Below are 23,933 nucleotides of genomic sequence, written 5' to 3'. Positions count from 1 at the left end.
TTGCATTTGAAACAGAAAGAAAAATAATGTTGCTTGAACTAATTAACCCTCCAGTTTAGGAGGAGGCCCATATCCTGCTCCGGTATGTTTACGGCCTGTGGGTTAGTTTTAGGAATATGCACTTAAGCCCCACTTGCGCAGACCTGGGTTAGCGAATTAACTCGGAGATATTTGACATAAGGAGGGTTAGATTATTAATTTGTCTTGCATCGCTTAAATATGAGCGCTAACCTTGGGATAAACTCTTAAATATTTAACCCCCCAATATTGGAGGGTTAAGACGCTAACCCGGCTTACGTCAAAAGAAAAGGTTTTTATCAATATTCTTGTATTCGTTGGAAATGTTTGATTATGATGATCAACTCATCATTCTTATATTTTTCCACTATCTAGCAAAGTAGCAAATGGTCCCACTTGTGAAATTAAGAGCACGATGGTGTGGTTACATGCATATATGCTCACGACTATGACTGTGATGTAGTTACTCAGAGGTGACTCACCCACTTTTCGCTGTACATTTTTGTACTCACGTGATAGGTCGCGAGCCGTATCGCCGTTTTTGAAAGAGTAGAATGCACTTTAGGGTACACATCTAGATCACGATGTTTTTTCACCGTAAGAGCTATGGTGGGTGGATTTCAACAAGTCCTAAAAAATCTTCATTTCCGTGGACTTTTTTATCTTAAGGTTTTTTATATTAGAAAAACGCTTTTATTAAAGTTTTTGTTCATGTTAGTGTTCTTACTAAATGGGTAGCAGATAAGTTAAAAACTTAACGAGATACGGATGATTAAAAATTTCGTGCCACGGCGATGAAACATGCTTTCACGGCAATGAAACAAGCGTCCACGGCAATGAAACAAAGGCCCACGGCAATGAAACAAACTTCCACGGCAATGAAAGAACTGTATACAATGGAAATAAAAGAATCAATCCACTGCATTTTTTTAAAAAGACTGTGAGGGAAACGCAAACTTAGACAGGTATGTATGGCAGAAATATTTGGATAGATATTGGAACGAAAGAAAAAACGACTGTATGTATAAAAAATAAGAATATAGTATGGAATTCTCTAAGTAGCATTGTGGGGTCCGTATTGCGACTTATGAAAGAAAATGTTCATTTCACACTAATAACGTTCACAAACCTTGATCATAAACCTTACCTATAACATCTATATTTTCATAAGATATAATATCCAATTTTTATACTGTTCATTTTATGTAAAATTCATAAAATATACTATAATATGACATAATCTGTGCAGAATTACACAACACCGGAAAAACACCTAGCACCAAAAAAATAGGTGCGGTTAGGTGCACATGTTGGTCAGCTAAGCGTCCCCCTACATAGCGCCAATAATAATAACGCAGTCAAAACTCCTTGCAGGCTTGCACCAAAACCTAAACATAGAGCGTCTCCCGCTTCGCTTTTGATGAACATGTGCACTTAACCGCTCCTCCTCGCTTTTCTCGTCATCGCACCTATCTTTAAGTTGTGGTGTTAGAGGTTTTGATGGTGTTGTGTAATTTAACACAGATTACGTGATATGATAGAATATTTTATGAACTTTATGCTAAATCATAGTATATTTTAATTGGTATAATAATATGAAATGTACATGTTATCATCATCAGCCTATAATCATCCAATGCTGGACATAGGCCTCTCCCAAGGAGCGCCACAACACTCGGTCCTCGGTCTTCCGAATCCAGCCACTAACGGCTACCTGCCTAAGCTTGCATATTTTGACAGCTATGTTGGTAACCTTAGTCCTCTGACGTATAACCTCTTTTCTGATACCATCCATAAGAGAAACCCTAAGCATAGCTCTCTCCATAGCACGCTGAGTGACTTTAAATCGGTGGACCAGTCCCACCATCAGTGTCTACGTCTCTGCACCATATTTCATAACTGGCAGGGCGCAATGGTTGAAGACTGTTGGATGCGCCTTTCAGCCTCCTTGTCGAAGTTGCTTCTGCCTAGCCGAATAGTCTGCCTCCGGTAGTCATATTATTGCACAACTTCGATAGTTGTCTCACGAACGATCACCGGCTCCGGTTTTATGTGAACATTCTAAATGACTTTTGTCTTGCCCAAGTACATACGGAGGCCTACACGTTGCAAGCAGCATTAAGGCCACTTAGCATCCAGCTGAGTTCCTGCAGAGATGTATGTTCTATTATATTCTATTCCACTATCTGTGGGAGGTGTAAGTACCTGCACCTGGCTCTCTCGAATGGGACCTTTGTGCACTGTGAATATTCTATTCCAAGGTCTAAGCTGCCTTTCTAAGCTTGGAACATTTCCCACCACGCTGGTCCACAGGGGGTGGCTGGGTTCACATATTATCTAGATGTGCTAAATCTATAGGTAGATATGCAGGATTCGTTACGATGTTTTCCTTCACCGTAAAAGCGATGGTATACATTGTATTTAAATTCAAAGGAACACATTGGTACATGTCAGCGCCGGAATTCGCACCCGCATCACTGGCGTGGGAAGCGGGCGCTTACCCGACTGAGCTACCACCGATCTTATTTATACATAACGTTCATTATAATTGATTCGATTGTTATTATTAATGTAATATTATATATTTCGTTTTTATACATCTCGATACGCACCCGTCTTAACGCACTGCAAAAAGAGGTAATTTGACTAGTCCTGTAGGTAATATGTCAGTGATCGGTATTACCTGTATTACAGGTAAAAGATGGTAAAGATATGTTACTTTGCCTAATCATACATACCACGGCGATGAAAACATAAGTCACGGAAATGAATAACCTGGCCACGGAAATGAATAACCTAACCACGGCAATGAATACAAATTATTTTACAGGACATGGCAATGAAATTTTTTTCATTGCCGTGGCTTTTTTTTCATTGCCATAGCAAATATTGGCCACGGAAGCCACGGAAATGAAAGCATGGCGATGAAAACCAAGGCATTAAATATAAATAACTAAAAAAGTATTAACTATTCGAAGAAATAAACACTTTATAAGTTAAATATTTTCAAAAAGCTTTCTTTTGAATGCTTACTCTAAAAGACAAACTTAATTTTATAGAAGTTATATCTATCCACGGCAATGAAAGAAAAAATGTCCAGTCCCCAAAATTTTTACTGATTTTCACTATAGCGCAAAAACGCGGGCACCGATGTACCTCCTTCCACGTCGAGCAGTTAGGCGACACTTGTAAGAAACGATTAGCGCACTGAGGGGGGCACCCAAGTTCATAGGTAAAACAATATCCTTGATCATGTTTAGGACACGGCGATGAACAGAAGTTCTGGGACACATGAATTTTCACTTACCGTTCGTTATATTCTTTATATATTTCAATAAATGTATTCCGTGACAATACTTTAACTATTAATGTATCAAATGAAACTAAGTTTAACTATCAATACTCAATATTTTTTCATCAATGAAGAATAATACAAAACGTGGTGACGTAGGGACAGACACGGCAATGAAAGATTTGGAGGTTTAATATTTTTTTTAAAAATATCCATTAATCCTATTAATAAAATATTTAGTGCTACACATAGATAACTATTTCACTTAACCGGAAAAAAATATTAGAAAATTATAACTTGGTTTTTTAGTACCGATTTCATTGATGCCACGCAATTTTTGGCTGCGGGAAATTCACCCGTACATACATTTTTGGAGATATTGCGTAGAGTAGGTATAAAATAATACTCAGAGTGGACAGAATAATAATAATTTATTTACAGAAAATAAGCCTACTTATACGCGCGGTGCTAACTTAAATACTCGTGGCGTTGGGAATGCACGGGGACTCGTTCCTTTTCTGCGCTGTCGGAGGCTCTCCTCTCCGAGCTGCCGCGGTGACGGTGGTGGTCGCTGCTGCTGCTTGCTTGAGCTTGCTGAACAGTTATTTTCGGAACTCCCTCTTTGTTTCCAGAAACAGCTCTTTTCAGGGCTATCTTTGCTGTTATCTAAAGCACAACTTGCAACCGCGATGTGTTCAATAAAATCAATACTTGCTGTTGTTATTGGTTGAGTATTGCTTGCTGGTACGGTTAGATTGAAGAGAGCTGCTTATGATAAGGTTCTTGAACGTTTTGTGGTAAGCAGAATGTGTGGTAGTAAGTTGCCACACATTGTACTAAAATTCCAAAGAACTCATTGGTATGTCTACGCTAGGATCCAAACACGCATCTTTTGTGTGAGAAGCGAGCGCTTATCCGACTGAGCTACCGCCGCTTCTTTTCAATTTTTTATAATTTTCGTAATCTAATGTATATTTACAAAGAAATCACAAATATGACACTTTGTAAACAAAATACAAATTAGGTACTGACAGATTGCGAAAATGGAAATAGAGAGGGATAGTTTTATCCACAGGGGTATAATCGTGACAGTTGTGACATTGCGAAAAAGAGACGCTTAGCTACATTAAAGCGTAAGAGAGAAACGTTAAGCTGTACCTACAGGTTTTTTTGTCCTTTTTGCTCTGGCGCCTGTTTACGTCAGTTTTGGCAGTTCTCTTTGCCAAACAATGAATACTATGACAAACAAAGGCTGACAGTTACAACAAAGAATTTCTAAAAGTTATTTATTGTTAATTTGCTAGTGGTTTGTGGATGTTTATTAAGTTTATTAGAATATTATCACCACTTAACGACTGTGAGACATGGGTGGGTATAGTTTGTTCGGTTGTACAGAGCATAGTGAACGAAAACACGATGGAACTATGGATGAGATATCTTTTCACATGTAAGTAGATAATATCAAGTTTTACAAGCTTACATTCACTACAGTACTATCTGTTGGCTTGATTTTAATATAAAACGATACCAATTTTAATACTGTAAGGTCTTTTAGTATCAATTTTAAGTAAAAATTACGAGGTACCATATAATAACAAATCTCATGGTGTTGCCAGTTATTGAAAATTGATTTTACCCAGAAACAATATAATATTATGTAAAGAAAATACTAGAAATTGTAACTAAGTTTATAATATAAGAATTCGATGCTGCTGGCCATAATTGATATGGGTAGAAGATGAATAACTTAGATTCTGGGAATTCTAATTGAATAAATGTGTGATTTCTTCTGTATATGCATATTAAGTTTATTGTATAGCTATAAAATACTTAGGTGTTTCCTTTAAAAATAACCTCCATCACATATTTGGCCCACAATCATAATGCTCATACTCACCCATTTATCTCTGCTTCATAGGTTTCCGACAGGAGAAAAAACATTAAGAAAATGGATAAACGCTACCAGACCTACAAATTGGGAACCAAAGAATCATACAAAAATTGTGTTCGGCACATTTCGGCTGTCCAATTTCAAAACACAGTAAGCGCCAACTTTAAAAAAAACGGGTCTTTGATTTATACATTATTTTAGGCGATTTTGCACATTCCTGCATTGTCAGAATATCAAAAAACGGCTTAGAAACGAAAATAAAATTTCTAAAAACCTAGTAACTCCACCCTGCGAAATCAAAAATGCCACGAAAACCATTTTAAAACACAGTAAGAGCCACCAACCATTTTAAAACACAGTAAGTGAAAATGACTTACTAGGTTTTAAAATTGTCAATGGCGCTTACTAGGTTTTGAAATGGTCAGCAAAGGTCAATTTTTGCCCGTTAATTTTAGTAAGTCACAAATGGCATACTTTATTACAAACACTTTTTTCGAAAAAATATCAGATATTTCAGAACCTGTATCTTTGAACCAATGAGACCTAGAGAGGTGAATTAAAAGTAGAACATAAGGAAATTTTGTCTTCTTTATAAAAGCCATAGAGACCTTTCTCGTCAGAACCTTTCTACTAGCCCTATTTTGCATAAACCAAAAAAAACTCAAACATTGTAAACTAATTTTAGCTCAAAATTTAGGAAATATTGTCTAATTTAAGGCAGCCATAAATAATGTTCGTGTCAGACATGCCTTCTTAATATGGCGATTTGGTTCATTTAGATAAAACTTAAAAATATGCCGGTATTTCAGCTATTACTTAGTTCGGTCGTGTAAAAGTGCTGCAAAATTTGATTTATATTATGTGAAGGATCCAAAACATATAAAAAAATAAAAAACATATAAATTATTACGTTATTATTGCAATTTCAATATACTTTACTTGTCTTAAATTACACAATAATGGCTCTTGCTAGGTTATAAAATGGTCAGTGAGAGCGGTTTTAGGGTGAGAAAACCATTTAAAACCTAGTTAGTGTTTTCTTTTGTGCATTACAGCAACAATATTAGTCATATTTAAATGAAATAGTATTGTATGTAAAGCCTAGGTTCTGCCGGTTCTTTTAAGCTTACATTCGTTTAGATATGTATCATAGTTTTACCAGGGCATTGAAATGAAGGGACAAAAACGTTTTTTGGCTCTCCTGAACATTTTGTCTCTTGGGTGTTACTGTGTTTTGAAATTGGACAGCCGATTTTGAAGAGGGTTGTTTCGCTCGGATCAATCAATCATACAATCCACTCAGTTTGTGTACAATAAATAATTATATTTAAAACAAATATAAATAAAGTATTATGTAAGAAAAATCAGCCTTTGTGTGTTTTTCCTATCAACCGACGATATGTCAAGTATTATTTTTTATAATAATCGTAAGATAAAATTCCCCATAATTAGGTTTTTTTTTATTTTGTAGAAACATCTATGATTTGAGTGAGAAGGAGAATTCAGAACACGGCCATTTCTTCTCTAGACAAATATATACTCTAAGGTTTTATCCAAAGGTGAAAACGAGATAGAAGACAATGTTTTTTTACGGCAATAGAAACTTGGTCCTTTTCAGCCTGGAACGGGACATAGATTCACAGAGTGCAAAAAGAAACGTCAGGTTAGCTAACTCAGGGTTATTTTCCATTAGCGCAATCAAAAGTCCGGGTTAAAATTTTAAAAAGTTAACCCTGAGTTAGTTACCTCTGAGTTTATATTTTTAACCCTGTGATCCACGCAAGTGGACCTAAGACTTTTAAGGCCAACTCAGACATCCCGGTGGACACAGTTGTGTTATGAAAATGTATGAAAGCATATTTTGCACTGATACTGATTGGTGTCGACCTTTGCGGAATTTACGGAGCTCGGTGGAGATCCATATTCAACCACCGCCTACAGACATGATAAAAAAATGATAACATAAGTATTTGTATAAATGTATCACTTACCATTGGTTGCACAACCAAACACACAGGGCTTCGGCATTGTGACGCATTTGGTAACTACCCAAAATCACGCAAAATCTCGACAGTAAGCCGGAGGAACAAAAACCTAGACTCGACTTGCTTAACAATAGAAATATCTCACAACACAACAAATAGGTACCTAATAACACAAAATTAAACACAATTACGTTCAAATGTAACGTATAGGAGCCATTTTGTCATAGAGAATGTTTTTTATTTATTTTCCATAGAGAAAAAATATATATCGTAAGTTGACATTCAAATACTACTTATCTATGTGTCTTGTTATTGTTCTAGGGTCTTGTTCATAACGCCATCTTACATCTTTTTTGGTAATACTCGTAAGAGTAATATAAAGAGATGGCGGTACCTTCTACTAAAAGTTCAGCCATTAAGGCACTGACCGCCCCCTGCAACAGTCTCTGGAACTCTAAAACAATAACACACACTTCACAGTCACACAGAGGAACTCGTTTTGTTTTATTTTCTCTGTCTATGATGTAGGAATGTTGTCAGAATCAGAGTCATTAATCTTGGAACAAATTGTAAGGAACAAATTATTCGCTTAGTAGCGAAAGTCATACACAGATGGCGCTACTATCGTATTACCCAAACAAATTGAAAAGCAAGTAAATGATTTAACCTACGCTGTTAATCGTAAACATTACTTAAACTTGGATTATACTGTGGTCAGAGTATACCATCATGTTCGTTTCTACCAATTTAGTAGATTAGCAATGATTCAATACTGGATAGAATACTGTTTAATAAAAATCACCACGTTTAATCAATATAATAGATATATTTAAATTGTTTGTAATAAGTTTTTAGGATAAAATAAAGATTAAAAAAATATAGAAATGACTACATGGCTAGGTACCTAGGTACCTACATAATATAAGATTTATGGTAGAAATTAAATTTAATTAACAAGTAACAACTTGTCAAAATAATTTTCAAAATAAGCGTGAAATAAGCGGTTGTGATTAAATTGTTACCATCGTATTATTTTTCCATTTCGTTTTGTGCTTTTTCTGCTGCCTTCCCTGTTATTTTTCACGCTACGGTTCTGTTGAGTCGAGTATTCTGCTCCAAACCAGTGAACACAGTTGTGATGGTGATTTGAGACAGGACTCCAGTGTTTTTGAGATAGGACGTGTATTTGTTGTGTTTATAATTATGTGTAGTGAACATGTCGTACAAGAGGTGCTGTATTCCAGGCTGTTCATTTACTTACTGCAGGTTTGTTTACGACAAACTACTTGATATCAACCGCAACCACCTACTACTTAGATAATGCTTTTATCTTACAAAATCACTTATAGAAAAGCAGTTACTTTTTTAAACTAAAATAGTTATATAGATAGATATTCTTTATTTGTACACCATTAAAGTTAATTATTTAAAATTTACAGGTTCTGAAAATGCCCTGCATGATTTCCCGAACCCATCAAATCAAAGGATCTAGATAGATTCATGATCTGGGTTAACAGTATTGGTGGAGATATTTTAAAATTGACGAACAATTTTATATACCAGAATCGAAGAGTCTGTCGCATGCATTTTGAAGAGAAGTACCATTGTAGGTTTAATAGACTCAGCAACATAGCTGTGCCAACCATGAACATGCCTTGTAAGTATATCTTTCAGTTATTTTCGATTTTACCTAAGTGTATTTCACATCCGCACAGGGCCCGTGTGGTAGAATAGGTCTACAAACTCTTCCTTCATTGGAAAGAGACCCGTGCCCCAGCAGTGGAGATGTGATGAATTGATGAGACTTGACTCGCAGACATCATAATATAGTTGGTTTGCAAACCACTTTTCCATAATCTGAGATTACATCAAATTAAGAAATTACACATTACATTGTTAATGCCATAGGAACAATTTTTCATTACTTGTATCTTATCTTACAGGCCTCAACGCAAATACAACAGTGGAAACACCATTGCTTCATGAACAGCATCTGCTGAATGTTCCATCTGTCTCAACAGCACAAAATTATAAGCAGCCAATATCATATTCATTTTCATCAGGGGCAACCAAGGGATCTGAACTTGCCCACCAAGTCAAAGAAAATATAAAAAATTTGAAAGAAGCTGGATTTAAGGTGGTTGCTACTGTTTGTGATCAAGGCACAAATAATCGCCAAGCCATCAAATATCTGATAGACGAGACAACAGGTGATTACTTGAGAAGAGGTGGATGCCCAAAAGATAATATTTTTGTTGTTGATGGAAATGAGATAGTCCCATTGTACGACCCCCCACATCTTTTAAAGGGGATAAGGAATAATCTCCTAACAAAAAATCTTGTTTATGAAATGGACGGACAACAAAAAATAGCCAAATGACAGCATTTGCAGCAGCTACATGGGGAAATCCTGGCTACAAAGGTGTGAGGCTTGTACCAAAATTGACAAACAACCACATTGTTCCCCAAAAAATTGGAAAAATGAAAGTCAAATATGCAAGTCAAGTATTCAGTGCAACTGTTGCATCGAACATGGGATACCTTGCAGGTACTTATTTAATAATATCTGTTATATATTACTTAAATCAATAAGGATGCCTTTTGTTTTATAAATAAACATCAGTTGTATTGAAGATCTCATAACTGACCTTACAATAATAACTATCGTCTTTTTTTTTCAGACAAGAAAATACTCCCTGAAGAATACAAGGAGACTGCAGATATATTATTAAAAAGACGCGTTTCGCAAAGCCGCTTTTAGGTCCAGCAACACCAACATCTCTTCACCGCAAAACTTGGGACGAAGGAAGAAAAATATTAAAATCTATGAAATTTGTTACTGCTGCAGGGAAAAAGGAAGTGGTACCCACAATTAATAGTTGGTTGTGGACATTGGAAGGAATGGAGATTTTATAAAAAAAATTAAAATGGAACATAATGTAACCTCAATTTGGATGCGCCACCTGAACCAAGACCCAATTGAAATTTTTTTTGGTGCCATAAGATCCCACGGATGCCGCAACACCAACCCGACCCCGGAGCGGTTTGAGTCAGCATTTACGACCTTGTTAATGAATAGCCTGACCAGTGTCCACGTCCCGGGAGGGAATTGTGAAAAAGATTTAGGAGAAGCACTTATAAACTTGATTGATGAAGACTGCAAAGGCAATGACGTCTCATCATGTGAAGTGCTTTTGACTAATATTTTATCCATAGAACTAGAGTCAATGGAATCAAAGAAGGATCCTAAAATATTGGCTCCCTTACAATATGTAAGTGGATACTTTATCAAAAAATCGAAAAAGATTTACAAAACATGTAAAACATGCCACCATCCGTTATTGGCAGGTGCAGAAACGTGTGTGTTTGTGTGTGTGTAATTTAAAACAATATATATCTACAGTGATTTGCATATTAGTAGATTTTAATAAATTATCTGATTGTGAGAATCATAAGGAGAATCTGATTCAATTCCTAATAAATGCTGTTTGTCGATTCTTTATTTACAATTATTGTAAACTAATTAATAGAATTTTATATGGAAAAAGGGATATCGACGACCTTAACGACAAATTCCAAATAATGGCAAAAACATCATTTCAAAAAGGCCTTAAAAATTATAATTGGACCCATTCATTGGTTTTTGTTGTTAAGGCCTTGTCCTTTCTCATCCCACTACTTGCGGCTACCGTCCAACGGGTCGACGAAAGTCCCACGCTACGCTTTCCTGTACGTGGACTCCACCCGTAAACTCGAGTATACTTACCCCAACGGTCACCAGCCACCTGTGTATTTATTTACTTATGTTGACGTTAACATTAAGTGGTTTATACGAGACAAACAACTTTGTAAATTTTACCAACTCATTTTTTGATCATTACACATTCTTACAGATTTTGGGGGCATGGTTGAATGATGTTACCACTTTTTCAAATGTATATAAATGACTATAATTGTATTTCTATTTAATCTGTTTAAGTAAGGAATAAGTAACGTTTTTGTTGAATCTTTGCCCTGTATAAGTATGTAAATGTTTGGTAATTAATATACTTACTTTAAAGTAATTCTACCTCAGCTACTATTAATAATAGTAAAAAAATATTTTATTGTGAAAATAAACAATACACTACAAATTCTAAGATCTTTATTATTTAAAATGTATGCATTCAGAGTTATTGTAGAAATAAACAAATAATCTGAATGCATACGTAATCCTTCCTTAGCAGTCATTCATTCATACTATTAACTACCTACTATCAATACTCTATATAACTATGTATATAGGTAGGTATGTATACGACGATTAGTTCCCATTCGTCAAATGCAGATGGCGCTACTGAACTGTGCTACCACGATTTCCTCGCAAGATGGCGCTCTATTTCTAGTATAATACAAAGTACTCTGTGGTCAGAATGTTGTGGTGTGGTATGGGTGTGGTGGTGTGGTTGATCATAGACTAGAATATTATTGGCATAGAGAAAAGAACACTACGATTATTGGTTGATGAGCCAATATGAAATCAAAACAAACTTAACAAACAATGAGAAACCTATACAAAGCTCAACGAGCCTACCTCATCACCTCCATCAAACCCACGCTCACCAGGAGATGGAAGCCCTTGCTCCTCCTCGCGCTGACAGCGACCGCACTGGCCGTGCATCGGCTCCTCGACAGACACAGCCACCTCGACGCGCTGGAGCAGCAGCTGCTGGCGGACGAGTCTCGCGTGGACCACCAGCTCATAGGCGGCCTGGTGCGCAAGCGCTTCACCAGCAGTCTGATGAAGCGCGACGTGGCGAGGAGTTTGATCCACCAGAGCGAAATGAGTGACGTCATTCCGTTTAATAGGACTTTTACAGGTACCTAATAATAATAATAATAATAAGTAGTTATATTGTATGTGGGGATATCTTAGACACCGCTATCCGACTGCAAACTAGGCAGAGCCTGTAATATTATGGTCATCGGACAGCTGTTATTTGTATCTACCTACACAGATACGTAGATAGACACATTATAATAACTATACTTAAGTACATAATATTACCTACCAAGACCCGAGTACAAATATGTCTCTGCCCCGGCCGGGGATCGAACCCGGGACCTTCGGCATAGCTGTCAGGGTCGCTAACCACTACACCATTTGGTCATCACACTACTTTCTCATGTTATGTTGCTTAATGCAGATGCATAATTATTTCAACGGGCCTTATGTAGGTATTTATAATTTATTGCACAATTTACAATAGTAATAATGTACAACAGGTTAAAAGCACTTAATGCTTAATGCTAAAAGCATTTTCTGCCAGTCAACCCGCAGGAGGTACAAAGATAAAAAGTACGGGTGTGCAAAAACGGAATAAAAAGATCAATATGATTGTGAAGTCAAACAATCCATGTTTTGTTAGACTAAGTTAAACTAGTACTTATACAGGATGAGTTTCATAGGTGCACATCCGAAAGCAGGTCACCGAGCTATTCGTTTCGAAAAATAATTGATATAATGACCTTGGGAATCTTGGTGTATCATGAGGTGCCTACTTACACGCGCGGCATAAATCAGGGTGTTCTTTTATCAATCATACAAATCTGGTGCATTCTCATCAAATCATTAGAATTATCATAGTAAGTATTTCAACGTTTTGCAACACTCTGTATACCTACAGGAGTTAAATGCATCTACAATGTATGTATGTATTACCATATAAGTTTATTCTTAGTTTTGTATACTTTATACTTACTAGTTTTACTAGAACGTATGAGAGTTATTCTCGCCGTTCTTCAAAAATAGGAAGTTTACCTGATATATATATTTTGTGTTAAAACAACATGTTTTACGAAGATATACATATGTACATTATACATTATATATTATCAATATGCAGTCTTGTTGTGCGAAGTATCCCTGTAATTTATGTACTGAAAACTGAAACCAAACCATACCGCGATGTACCGAGGCGCCAGCGCGCGACATCTGTGCGGGGATTACTGGAACTATTTTACACAGGTTAAACAAAATGAAACACGAAAATTCGTACATAATATGTATTTAAGCTCAATGTAATCAATAATCATACTCGTAGAGTATTCAAATGCTTCATAGATGTTCCTTAATGTGCTATGTATAAGGCATGTTTTATGAATTAGAACTAAATTAACGCCAAGACACAGAATAATAACTAGTCGCCACGAGTACTTTTAAGATGCTACGAGATTGCTACGACAACGGCGTAGTACGCTGCTACGAAGCTACGAATGTACGTAGCACATCGCTGAAGATTTCAGTTTAGCGACTATTTCATGTCACTAAGTACTTCACCATTTGGTCATCCTACTTTTACTGGTGTGTTGTTGATTGTTGTCAGCAACTCAGCAGGTTTTCATCATCAGGAGACTAAACTACATACTTACTAATAATACTTTCTCATGTCTGTTGCTTGATGCAGATGCATATTTCAACGGGCCTTATGTATTTCCCACTGGGAAACAATCCATGTTTTATTCGACTAAGTTAGTTAAGTAGGTACTTATACAGGGAGAGTTTCATAGGTGCAACTCCGAAAGCAGGTCATTCGATTTGAACAATTTTTGTTATAATGACCTTGGCAAACTTGGTGTATCATGAAATTACCTACTTCCAGCTGTAAAGATCTACAAAACACTCAGTAGGTAGGTATACATATTTACGCATCAATACTCACACACTGAGTTAATTGCTGGTAGCCGTAACTAGTTATAATACTTTTTGCTGGAAAGGCAATATCCAGTATGGAATGGATGGATGGATCGATATCGATAACTACTTTTACGTTGCAACTTTTAATCGGTTGAATTGAAACCAATTTGAGAATGGTTAAATAAAACCTTATTAAAACAATGTTAACAATTAACAAACAGACCTAGCTAGATAAAGATATTTTTGAAAAGATGGCTCAGAAGTTTCTTGCCTCCGTTCTTCTCCTTAGACAGAAAGAGCCCCCCTTATCCGAACGGAGAGTAGTTTGTAAAAATTGACGTTCATCAGAAAATTTTATATTTATACGATGAATAAAAATTATTGACTTTGACTTTGATACCTACATTATCCTTTTCTACAGGGTGTTGCAAAAAGGGTATACTAAGCCGAAACCTACATGTGCAGCATGTCATATCTAAGCCCGAAACTAAAATCAGAATTTGAAAATTCGAGAAAAAAAAAACATTTTCCATAGAAACTTTGTTGGTCACGTGACTTTTACTATGGAATTATTTTTTTTTTAGTATTTTAAGTAATGTTTGTATTCACTGAGGAAAAAAAAACACTACGTTTTGTATTATTCTCTACAGTATATACAGGAGTTCAATGCATCTATTACCTACTGATTTTGACTTAGTTAAGTATATTCTTAATTTAATATACTTACTAGATTTACTAGAACGCATGAGAACGTTATTCTGGGCGTTCTTCAAAAAGTATCATATTTACTACAAGATCTATTTTATATTATCAAGAAAAAAACATATTTTTAAATATATGCAGTCTTGCTGTGTGATTCATCCCTGTAAGTGATGTACTGTAAGCTGAAACCAAACCATACCGCGATGTACCGAGGCGCCAGCGCGCGACATCTGTGCGGGGGTTACTGGAACTATTTCATACAGGTCAAGGGAAATTCAGGGTTTTCAGAGCATAAATAATAAACTATGGAAGAAAACCTGTTCCGGGAAAATTCGTACAGTATTCAGTTGGTATACATGGCTGTTATGTAGTAATTTTATTTACTATAACTTAATAACCAGGCAATTCGGCATGTTTATGAAATAAGCACCAAATTAGCCACGACTACTTTCAAGATGCTACGAGATTGCTACGACAACGGCGTAGTACGCTGCTACGAGGCTACGAATCTGCGTAGCACAGCTGAAGATTTCAGTTTAGCGACAATTTCATCATTTGTTTTCGTTTTATCTCCGCTATTTAAAGGACTCTACACACCAAACCCGCCGACCCGCCGACACAGCCCGGCGGCTTGGTGTCGGCGACTTTGTTTCAAGAATCATGTCGGCGACTCGTACCCGCGCGTGCAAGTACTAAAAAAGTTGTACTGATTTCTTGCCGCCGACACTCACCGACACAGCCCCATGACACATGTTGGCGGGTTGGCGGGTTTGGGTCGCCGACACCAAGCCGCCGGGCTGTGTCGGCGGGTTTGGTGTGTAGACTCCTTCAGGATGACGTATCAATAACGACAAGACCCCTTAGCATGAATTTTCATCGTGAACGTGAAGTAAAATTACTCGATTTGTAGGAAAATTTTAGTTCTGCTGCCAACCGCCACTCGATGCCACTGCAACTCGATGAATTCTACTACACGTTCACGATGAAAATTTATACTACGGGCTCCGATCTATGTCGTGTCGTGTAGGTCGGTGGATACATTTTTGCCCGCTATCCTTACTTTTTCACGTATCCACAGACGTGCGCCACCCGGCCTGCCTGCCGCTCCGGTACGACGCGAGCCTGCCCTCCGCCTCCGTGGTGGTGATCTTCCACAACGAGCAGCGGTCCACGCTGCTGCGCACCGTGTGGAACGCGCTGGGGGCCTGCCGCCGCGACCAGCCCTGGCATGGGCTGGTGCGGCCGGGGAGCGGGGAGTTGGGTGAGACCTACTCTTTACTGTCACTGAGGTTCTTTAGGAACCTCGTGAGGTTTCTGTTGTTAAAGGATTTGAAGAGTATTTATAAGGTGTTAGTAGGTTTCCTTCAACTGTCTTGTGACTTCGGGGATGTGAGGAAGTAAGGGACTGCTAAGATCACTGTGAGAGCTGTTCTTACCTCCCAATACCCAGCAGAATGCAAATAAAGTATGAGACTCTCCGGCTTAGTTATCCCTGTTACTCCTGTCAGTATTTTCATAAATAAAATTCCATGTATATTCAAATGTAAGTAAATTTATTGCACTGCAAATTCAGCATCACTGTAATTTTTACTTGAATACCACTTCCCATGTAGAACTTTACTGATAGAGTACCCTTCTAGACTCAGTGACTAAAGCCACCTTTCCACCACCCGTCGTCCCTCCACAGGCTACCCAGGCCAAGACCCGTCAGACCCGTACCTGTACGTGAAGGAGGTCCTGCTGGTGGACGACAACTCCACGCTGGCGGAGCTGGGCGCGCCGCTGCAGCGCTACGTCGACACGCGCCTGCCGCGCCGGGTCAGGCTCATCCGACTGAAGGAACGGTTTGTGGACTTAGATAACGTGGAGGATAGAATAGAATACTTATATGTCTTTGTTAGTCACCACAAATATTAAAACATACAAAAAATACTTTTATAAACTAGGAACAATGAACAATAGGCCTTTGAAGTTGAAGTGTCTGTGTGTACTTTATTTATAGCTGCCGAAGAATCGAGGTTGTTGGGGTAGACAAGTTCTCGAGTGGAGAACACTGGAAATTGTAGATTAACATTAACATTAAGAACCTAGTCCGTTTTAAAGTAATGTTTGTATTATTCTATTAAAATATCTAGTAACTACTTACATAAAAATTAATTAAGAATATACAAAATGAAAATGAAACGTTTCCATTTTCATTCTCTACAATATGTATATACCTACAGCCACAGGAGTTGACTAAAGGCATCTATACTATTTTGACCTACTGATTTGACTTCACTATTCACTAACTATATTCTTAATTAATTTTTATGTAAGTAGTTACTAGATATTTTAATAGAACGGAAGAGAATTTTATTCTCGCCGTTCTTCAAAAAATAGACAAATTAAGGGTGATAAAATTATTATAAATATATTATATAATTATATAAATTATATAAATATATAATATTTCAAAAGCAGTCTTGATGTGCGGAATGTCCCTGTAAGTGATGTACTGAAAACTGAAACCAAACCATACCGCGATGTACCGAGGCGCCAGCGCGCGACATCTGTGCGGGGGTTACTGGAACTACCTACACAGCTTTACAGGCTAAAATAATAAGCTATGAAAGGAAAGCTGTGCACGGAAATTTGTTCGTATTTAAAGCTGAATATGTCATCAATAATTATACTCGTAGAGAAGTCAAATGCTACCACAATATGTGCAGTAATGTACATGGCTATTATGTAGTATTTTTATTAATTAGTCACTTATACTATAACTTCTAAACGAGGCATTATAGCTCGACAACTTCGTGCGCGACCCTCCTTGCGGGGTGACAGACGCGGAGGGTACGAGGTACCCAAGACGACAGCGGGTAGCGGGATAGGTAGCGGGGAAGGACAACGCGTGCACTGCACGTCATTATTACGGCAGTCTCGGCCGAGCAGTCAAGACGGCCACATGTGTTGTAAAATCTGTCATAATCTGAGTTCGACGCACAAGAGACCACTGATCCTGAGACCATTAGTCTTAGGATGAGTTTTGAGGCCAGAACCGCCACAATTCTTGGAATATTTGCCTTTTGAATTTTAATAATCATATTATTATTATCTATGATTCGTCAATAAAATAACGTCAAAAACAACAAATCGTATAATTTCGCAAATAGATGAAATCGCATTATAGAACTATGTCGGAGTTCAAGAAGATTTTGAGTTTACCTTGCTTTATAATTAGGTTTACTAAATTTATTCGATTAATCGAAACGTCAAATCGTCACTTGAAATGTTGGCAGTTTGCGTGGAATCTGTGGACGGTGCATATTAAAAAATAAAAAGGTTAGGTGGGTAGTCGGTTGAGCGGGGACGGACTGTAATTCTGATTTGAATTATAGAACGGGTCGGTTATGCACCTTCCGCAGAGATCACAACGTTTCGCTATCAAAGTTAATCGAACTGTATCAAGTGCATCCTCGTGTATTTTGTAACATTGATCTGTAATTCCGAATAAATCGAGTGTGTACTACCTATCTGTGCCTTTATTTCTGGGGTGTGATGATGAATGGCGATACCAACGACCTGGCTGATCGAATCATGGACCAACCACCGCTAGCTCGTGCCCACTCCCCGACAACTATATAATCTTCGAGGGTTTCCTGTAGAACCGTGTGCCAAATCTTGGTTTGGCCGAGGTTTGGTAGAATGCAAAATCTGCTTACTCCCGAGTAACTGGTAGTTTACTCGTGAGTAAAAAGTTACTCGAGCTTGGTCGAATCCACCCTAAATAATGAAACTAGTTTTTATTGATCAACATAATTTACTCTTACATTACGTCAAAAATAGTGACACGTTATCGCGAGATTTATCCGGGGACACTTTTCTCCGTGTGTAAAATGTCGTGCTACCTCGCCCCCGCCACTTCTTTCACCCCGCAAGGAGGGTCGCGCACGAAGTTGTCAAGCTATAGGCATGTTTATGAAATAAATTCTAAATATTAACGCCACGAGTACCTACAAGAGGCTACGAGATTGCTACGACAACGGCGTAGTACGCTGCTACGATGCTACGAATCTACGTAGCACATCGCTGAAGATTTCAGACTTCGTTTTCGTTTTATCTCCGCAACATTAAGGGTCAATTCAGACGTACCACAACCACACCACAGCCACAACCACACCACAACCACGCGATGTGGTCGGGCGTATATTTTGTATTGACAATGAATAATCCAATTCACACGTGCCACATTTTGCCGTTGTTGTCGACCACCTGTGTAATACGACCACATCGCAACCACATCGCAACCACATCGCAACCACAACGCAACCACATCGCAACGGCAACGCCGCCACGCGGCGGCGGCACCGCGGCAACCTGTTTTCCGTATTAACTGCACACGACGACGTGGTTACCACATCGCAATGACAGCGAAAACGCAACCACATCGACATTTTGTCGCTGCCACAACGCAACTGCAAAAAGCCGCTGTCACACAATTCACACGTAACCACAGCTTGACCACATTTTGTCGCTGCGACGTGGTGTGGTTGTGGTACGTGTGAATTGACGCTAACAATTAACTGCCAGTTTCTATAACTCTATCTATCTATAACTGGTAGTTACTTTCATACGATTTTGACAGATTGTTACTTTTGATTATGTCAAAATCGTATGAAAGTAACTACCAGTTATGTATAGATAGAGATATAGAAACTGGCAGTTAAAGGATGACGGGCGGGATGTACCCCCCGACCAATAACCTTTTCTCTTCTCCTTCCTTTAACCACCCTTTTAAATATGATACCCACTCCATATCCATCCTCCTCCTCCCACTCCAGCATGGGTCTAACCATAAACATGGCGCGCTCGTTAGATGCTGCCGCAACCATAGGCTCGGTACTAGTGTGACCAAATGCTCTGCTTCTCCAGCATGGGCCTGGCGACAGCGCGCTCTGTAGGCGCAGCACAGGCCACGGGCTCGGTCCTGGTGTTTCTGGACGCGCACTGCGAGGGGCAGCGCGACTGGCTGCGTCCACTGCTGCAGCTCGTGAAGGATGATAGAACAGCGGTCGCCGTGCCCAAGATAGACACGCTGGACTGGGACCTGAACTACTCTATTGGGGATGGTGATCAGGTAAGCCACGTTTAAGGCCACGTCCGCACGGACAGGAGGTTTTCTTGCGACTAGCTAGATGCGGCCGTTCACGAAGATTCTAAAACGTTGGTTTTACTGAGCTACTCGCTTGGTGACTCGCTAGGCGCTAAGTAAAACCTCCTACCTGTGCGTAGGAAGCCTTCAGGGACTTTAAATTGAGAGCATTTGGTTATTTTATTTTGGATTGACTTAACAATGATACTATTTGTGGGTTAGTTGAGTAAATTGACCTCATTTTTCATTTGCAGCTTGGTGGTTTCGACTTTGAAGGCAACTTTATATGGTTTCTGCCTGTTGGAAACATGCGCCGTGAAAACAGAGATGAAATGCCAAAAAGGTATTGACTTTCATTATCCAGAGACAGGCTACTGCTACCACAGCTGCTACTTACCTATACCTATACTTGCTCAAGCAGTATTAATTAATACTTAAGTACTTACTTTTTACAATATACTCATTTCATTACAATTTTATTGTGCTTTAGGACTCCGGTGATGGCTGGAGGCTTATTCGCGATGGATCGCTCGTACTTCTTCGAGCTCGGCGACTACGACGACCAGTTCAAGGACTGGGGGGGAGAGAACCTTGAGATGTCTTTCAGGATTTGGATGTGTTAGTTTTATAGACGTTTTTATATCTCAATAACTAACTTCCTGCCATCCTGGTCGCTTAAAATTTGTCAGTCCGAGCTTCTAGCGGGATCCGGGATCCTCTAGTGTATTCGGCACACATTTAAAACGATAGCAATTGTATAAAAAATAATGAATTAGCATAACCCAAGCCGTGATAGCGATGATAGGAAAATTAATCAATTACCTAGCATAACCCTAGCTGTCATCCTTTGTCATCATCACAACCCATCACGGCCCCACTGCTGGAACACGGGTCTTTTCCAACGAAGGAAGGGTTTTAGGTCTCGTTTCTTCAATGTTGGAAATGGACATAACTTGCGGTTACTTCCAGGTGGCGGTTCAATCCACATGCTGCCGTGCTCGCGCGTGGGCCACGTGTACCGTAGCCTGCGCCTGGAGTGGCGCGTGCCGTGGTTGGACCAGCACCTACTCAACACCGCCCGGCTGGCCGAGGTCTGGATGGACCACCACAGGGAGATGTTTTACTTGTATCATCCGGAGTATCGGGTTCGTTTATTTTGACGATGTTATGGTTACTCCAGTATTGTTGTATTGCCGATAAAGTCTTAGCGTTTCTATATAATGCTATAGATACGGAAAGCTATAGATTGCTTTGAGTGGCGTGCTTTGAAAGAGGCCTACGTCCAGCAGGCGACGATAGGAAGAAGAATAATGTGTCCAGTAATTTCAGAACAACCCAATAATCGGTGACATCTCGTCACGCAAGCGTCTCCGGGAGAGACTCCAGTGCAAGAGCTTCCAGTGGTACATGGACCATGTGTACGAGGACCAGTTCATGCCCATGAAGGATGTCATCGCTTGGGGCAGGTAGGTAATAAATAAATAGAAGTGAACCCACAGTGCATTGTACTCGATTCAAAAACTATACGGCTCGCAACCTATGACGTGAAATCATATTGTAGTTACTGGGAAAAAACGGATGGCTCGCTTATTAAATGAGTCTCTGTATACCCCTTCGGGGGTTACAGTCATGAGCATATTTGTGTTTGTATAATCCTCCACCTTCCTCCCCCAGGCTCCGCAACAATGCGAGCGGCACCTGTGTAGAAGTGAGCGAGTTCAATGCGCGCATCCCCTCCACCTCCCTGCAAGCCTGCGCCACGCCGCTGCGGGGGCTGCAGGCCTGGTCGCTCACCGCCGCCGGCACCTTGAGGAACGAGAGGAGGTGTCTCACAACGGTGCAGGAGGTGTGAGTGATATGTTTGGTCTTGGGATCCAGTTGTGTCACTACACAAAATCACACTTGATACATATCTGCAACCAGTCTTCCAAACTTAAAGATTATGGCAAAGACCTTCGAGTCTTGAGGAGGTACATCTCCTGCAGTGGATTTTTACCGGCTTTATTTGTAGTTATTAGGCTTAGTGTAAACTTCCATAACTTTATCTGTTGTAGATCTAAGACACTGCTTCACATAGTAAAGGCGGTTGCATGCTCCTACGAAGATGAGCCAGATGTTAACCAGGTAAGTTAAAGCACACCATATATTTTTTCCCACGGCTCGTCAAACGTACAATACCTATGTAAAGGGTGGCTGGTAAAGGTTAGACGCTGATAGATTTAGATCGCATCATGTAGCCTGCTTTGAGAGAGGCAACGTAGGCCACCATCAATAAAATTCTATAATTATGTTATTTTATAGGTTGAAGAAGAAGCCATATTTAAAACTTAACCTTCACTTTCGCTTCCTCCCCAAGTTCTGGCGCTACGAGCGCGGGCGGCTCATCCACGAGTACCTGCACATGTGTCTCCTGGCGGTGCAGTACGAGGACCACCAGCTGGCCGTGGCGCCGTGCGATGACGCCCCGGACATGAGCTGGAGCTTCGACTTCACGGGGAACCGCACGCTTGAGAGTTAGTTGTTGGTCTTCTGCTTCTTCTTGTGCTGGCTCCTAACGCAAGTATTCAGTTTTATGTCTTGGAAAGCTTTGTAGAAAAACAAATTTAATACTGGAATGCTTCCATTGCTCTGAATCGACGATTTTAAATCCAGAGGACCGGTAGAGAGTGGTAGGATGAGGAAGGTTGAGGACCGGGTGATGTTGTTCTCCTTGGGAGAGGCCTGTGTCTAGCACCAACTGTCATCGGTTCTTGGAAATATGCCAGACAGTTTCTTCTCCGCCCACGGCTACTGATTTTAGGAACTTGATCGGTAGCCAAAATCTCTTGCAATCCTAATGCAATCCTTGTTGGTACCCCATACCAATAATATTCATACAACAGATTAAGCCCTCCTGCCCGCTGTAGCGACGACCTTGGGCGAGTAGCCGGTAGTGGCCGGACGAGTAAGGCCGAGGACCGAGTGTTGTGGCGCTCCTTGGGAGAGGCCTATGTCCAGCAGTGGATGATTATTGGCTGATGACGATGATGATTAATGATGGAACTTGAGAATAGATTTATAATTGATAGTAGATTACGATTTCTTTTCAGGCGATTTGTTCGAGACACAGGACCAGCTGAGGAGCTTACAGAGTATTAGATGATGATCGGTGTACTTATATGAAATGTGTTGTAGTACATAACTTTCACGTCTTGCTAGTCCTATACATTATTTAATTCTTTATAGGTAATTATAATGAAGATATCTGTAAATTTTTATAAGTACCCACTTACTCAGATATATTTTTTAAAATGTTATTTATGTAGTAAATAAAATATCTTATTATAACTGATGATATGTTTTAATTTGTCCAAAAAGTTATGCCCCGGGTGAGGATCGAACTCACGACCTTAAGATTATGAGATGCGCTGCCTACTGCGCCACCGAGGCAGGTGGTTTGCGCTCTCAATTTATCATACGAGTGTTCTTTCTTATCACACCTTTCATGATAACAATAGAATGTAATGAAATGGCATGGAAGTATTTAAGTATCTACTTATTACATCCATGTGAAATGGTAATGAATGACTCTTGACATTCACAAGATGGCAGCGATAAATACAATAGAACTGATAAAGTTTCAGTAGGTACTTAATCAGAAAATCTGAAATGATCCAGAAAACTCCCGAACCCGCCTTATTATTATTAAATACTTTATTTCACAATACTAAATATGTACATAGGCGAACTTAAGGCTAACAGCATTCTCTTCCAGCTAACCTTGGGTGTTGTGGAGAAAGTTATAGCCGCCTTTGTTCTTGTTCTTATCAAAAATTACACAGAGTAGGTATTCTCGCCAGATTGCGGTAGTCTACATCACTGAGGAAAAAAAACACTATGTTGTCTACTTGTCTACCATAGAGAAAAAATAAATATTTGTGAATAGAGTATAGCTGAACCAAGGACTTTGTATTATGTTATATATACAAAGTCCTTGAGCTGAACACAAAAGAGTAGAGATTAATGTTTTTGGAACTAAACAGATTTAAACCTGGCAATAAAAAAAAACTTGTGATTTGTGGTCTGTTTCTATGGTTTGAATGTCAAACTCGCCCTGTTCCTGTATAAACAAATCGAATTTTGCTTAATTTTGGAGTTTTGTGGATTGTTGAGTTTGTTCACGAAGTGAAAATGAATAAAACCATTCGCAGCGAAGCTAGACAGATCATTGACAGATGATTTACAGCGTTTACCTA

General features: G+C 39.1%; 1 protein-coding gene and 1 long non-coding RNA gene across 3 annotated transcripts; both read left to right on the top strand.

Annotated features, from left to right (window-relative positions):
* Positions 1–8,588: 8,588 nt before the first annotated feature.
* Positions 8,589–9,890, top strand: LOC105384265. Its single transcript, XR_007266368.1, has 3 exons — positions 8,589–8,843; positions 9,130–9,734; positions 9,868–9,890. It is a non-coding gene; the product is annotated as an uncharacterized LOC105384265 (long non-coding RNA).
* Positions 9,891–11,629: 1,739 nt separating this feature from the next.
* On the top strand, positions 11,630–23,013 carry LOC119691856 (polypeptide N-acetylgalactosaminyltransferase 1-like). 2 transcript variants are annotated; one of them, XM_048621907.1, is made up of 12 exons: positions 11,635–12,045; positions 15,643–15,825; positions 16,252–16,408; positions 19,479–19,683; positions 19,953–20,041; positions 20,189–20,316; positions 20,668–20,843; positions 21,028–21,164; positions 21,373–21,546; positions 21,753–21,822; positions 22,055–22,211; positions 22,770–23,013. In XM_048621907.1, the coding sequence occupies exons 1-12, from the start codon at positions 11,727–11,729 to the stop codon at positions 22,838–22,840; spliced, it is 1,866 nt and encodes a 621-aa protein (XP_048477864.1). In that variant the 5' UTR covers positions 11,635–11,726; the 3' UTR covers positions 22,841–23,013. The 2 variants fall into 2 exon arrangements, 1 of the variants encoding a protein (XP_048477864.1); XR_007266403.1 differs by lacking the exon at positions 22,770–23,013 and having other exon boundaries at positions 11,630–12,045; positions 21,373–21,544; positions 22,055–22,114.
* The last annotated feature ends 920 nt before the right edge of the window (positions 23,014–23,933 follow it).

This window comes from Plutella xylostella, chromosome 2 (genome assembly GCF_932276165.1).
Source record: "Plutella xylostella chromosome 2, ilPluXylo3.1, whole genome shotgun sequence".
Classification (NCBI taxonomy): domain Eukaryota; kingdom Metazoa; phylum Arthropoda; class Insecta; order Lepidoptera; family Plutellidae; genus Plutella; species Plutella xylostella.
This window is presented reverse-complemented; position numbering and strand designations above follow the sequence as displayed.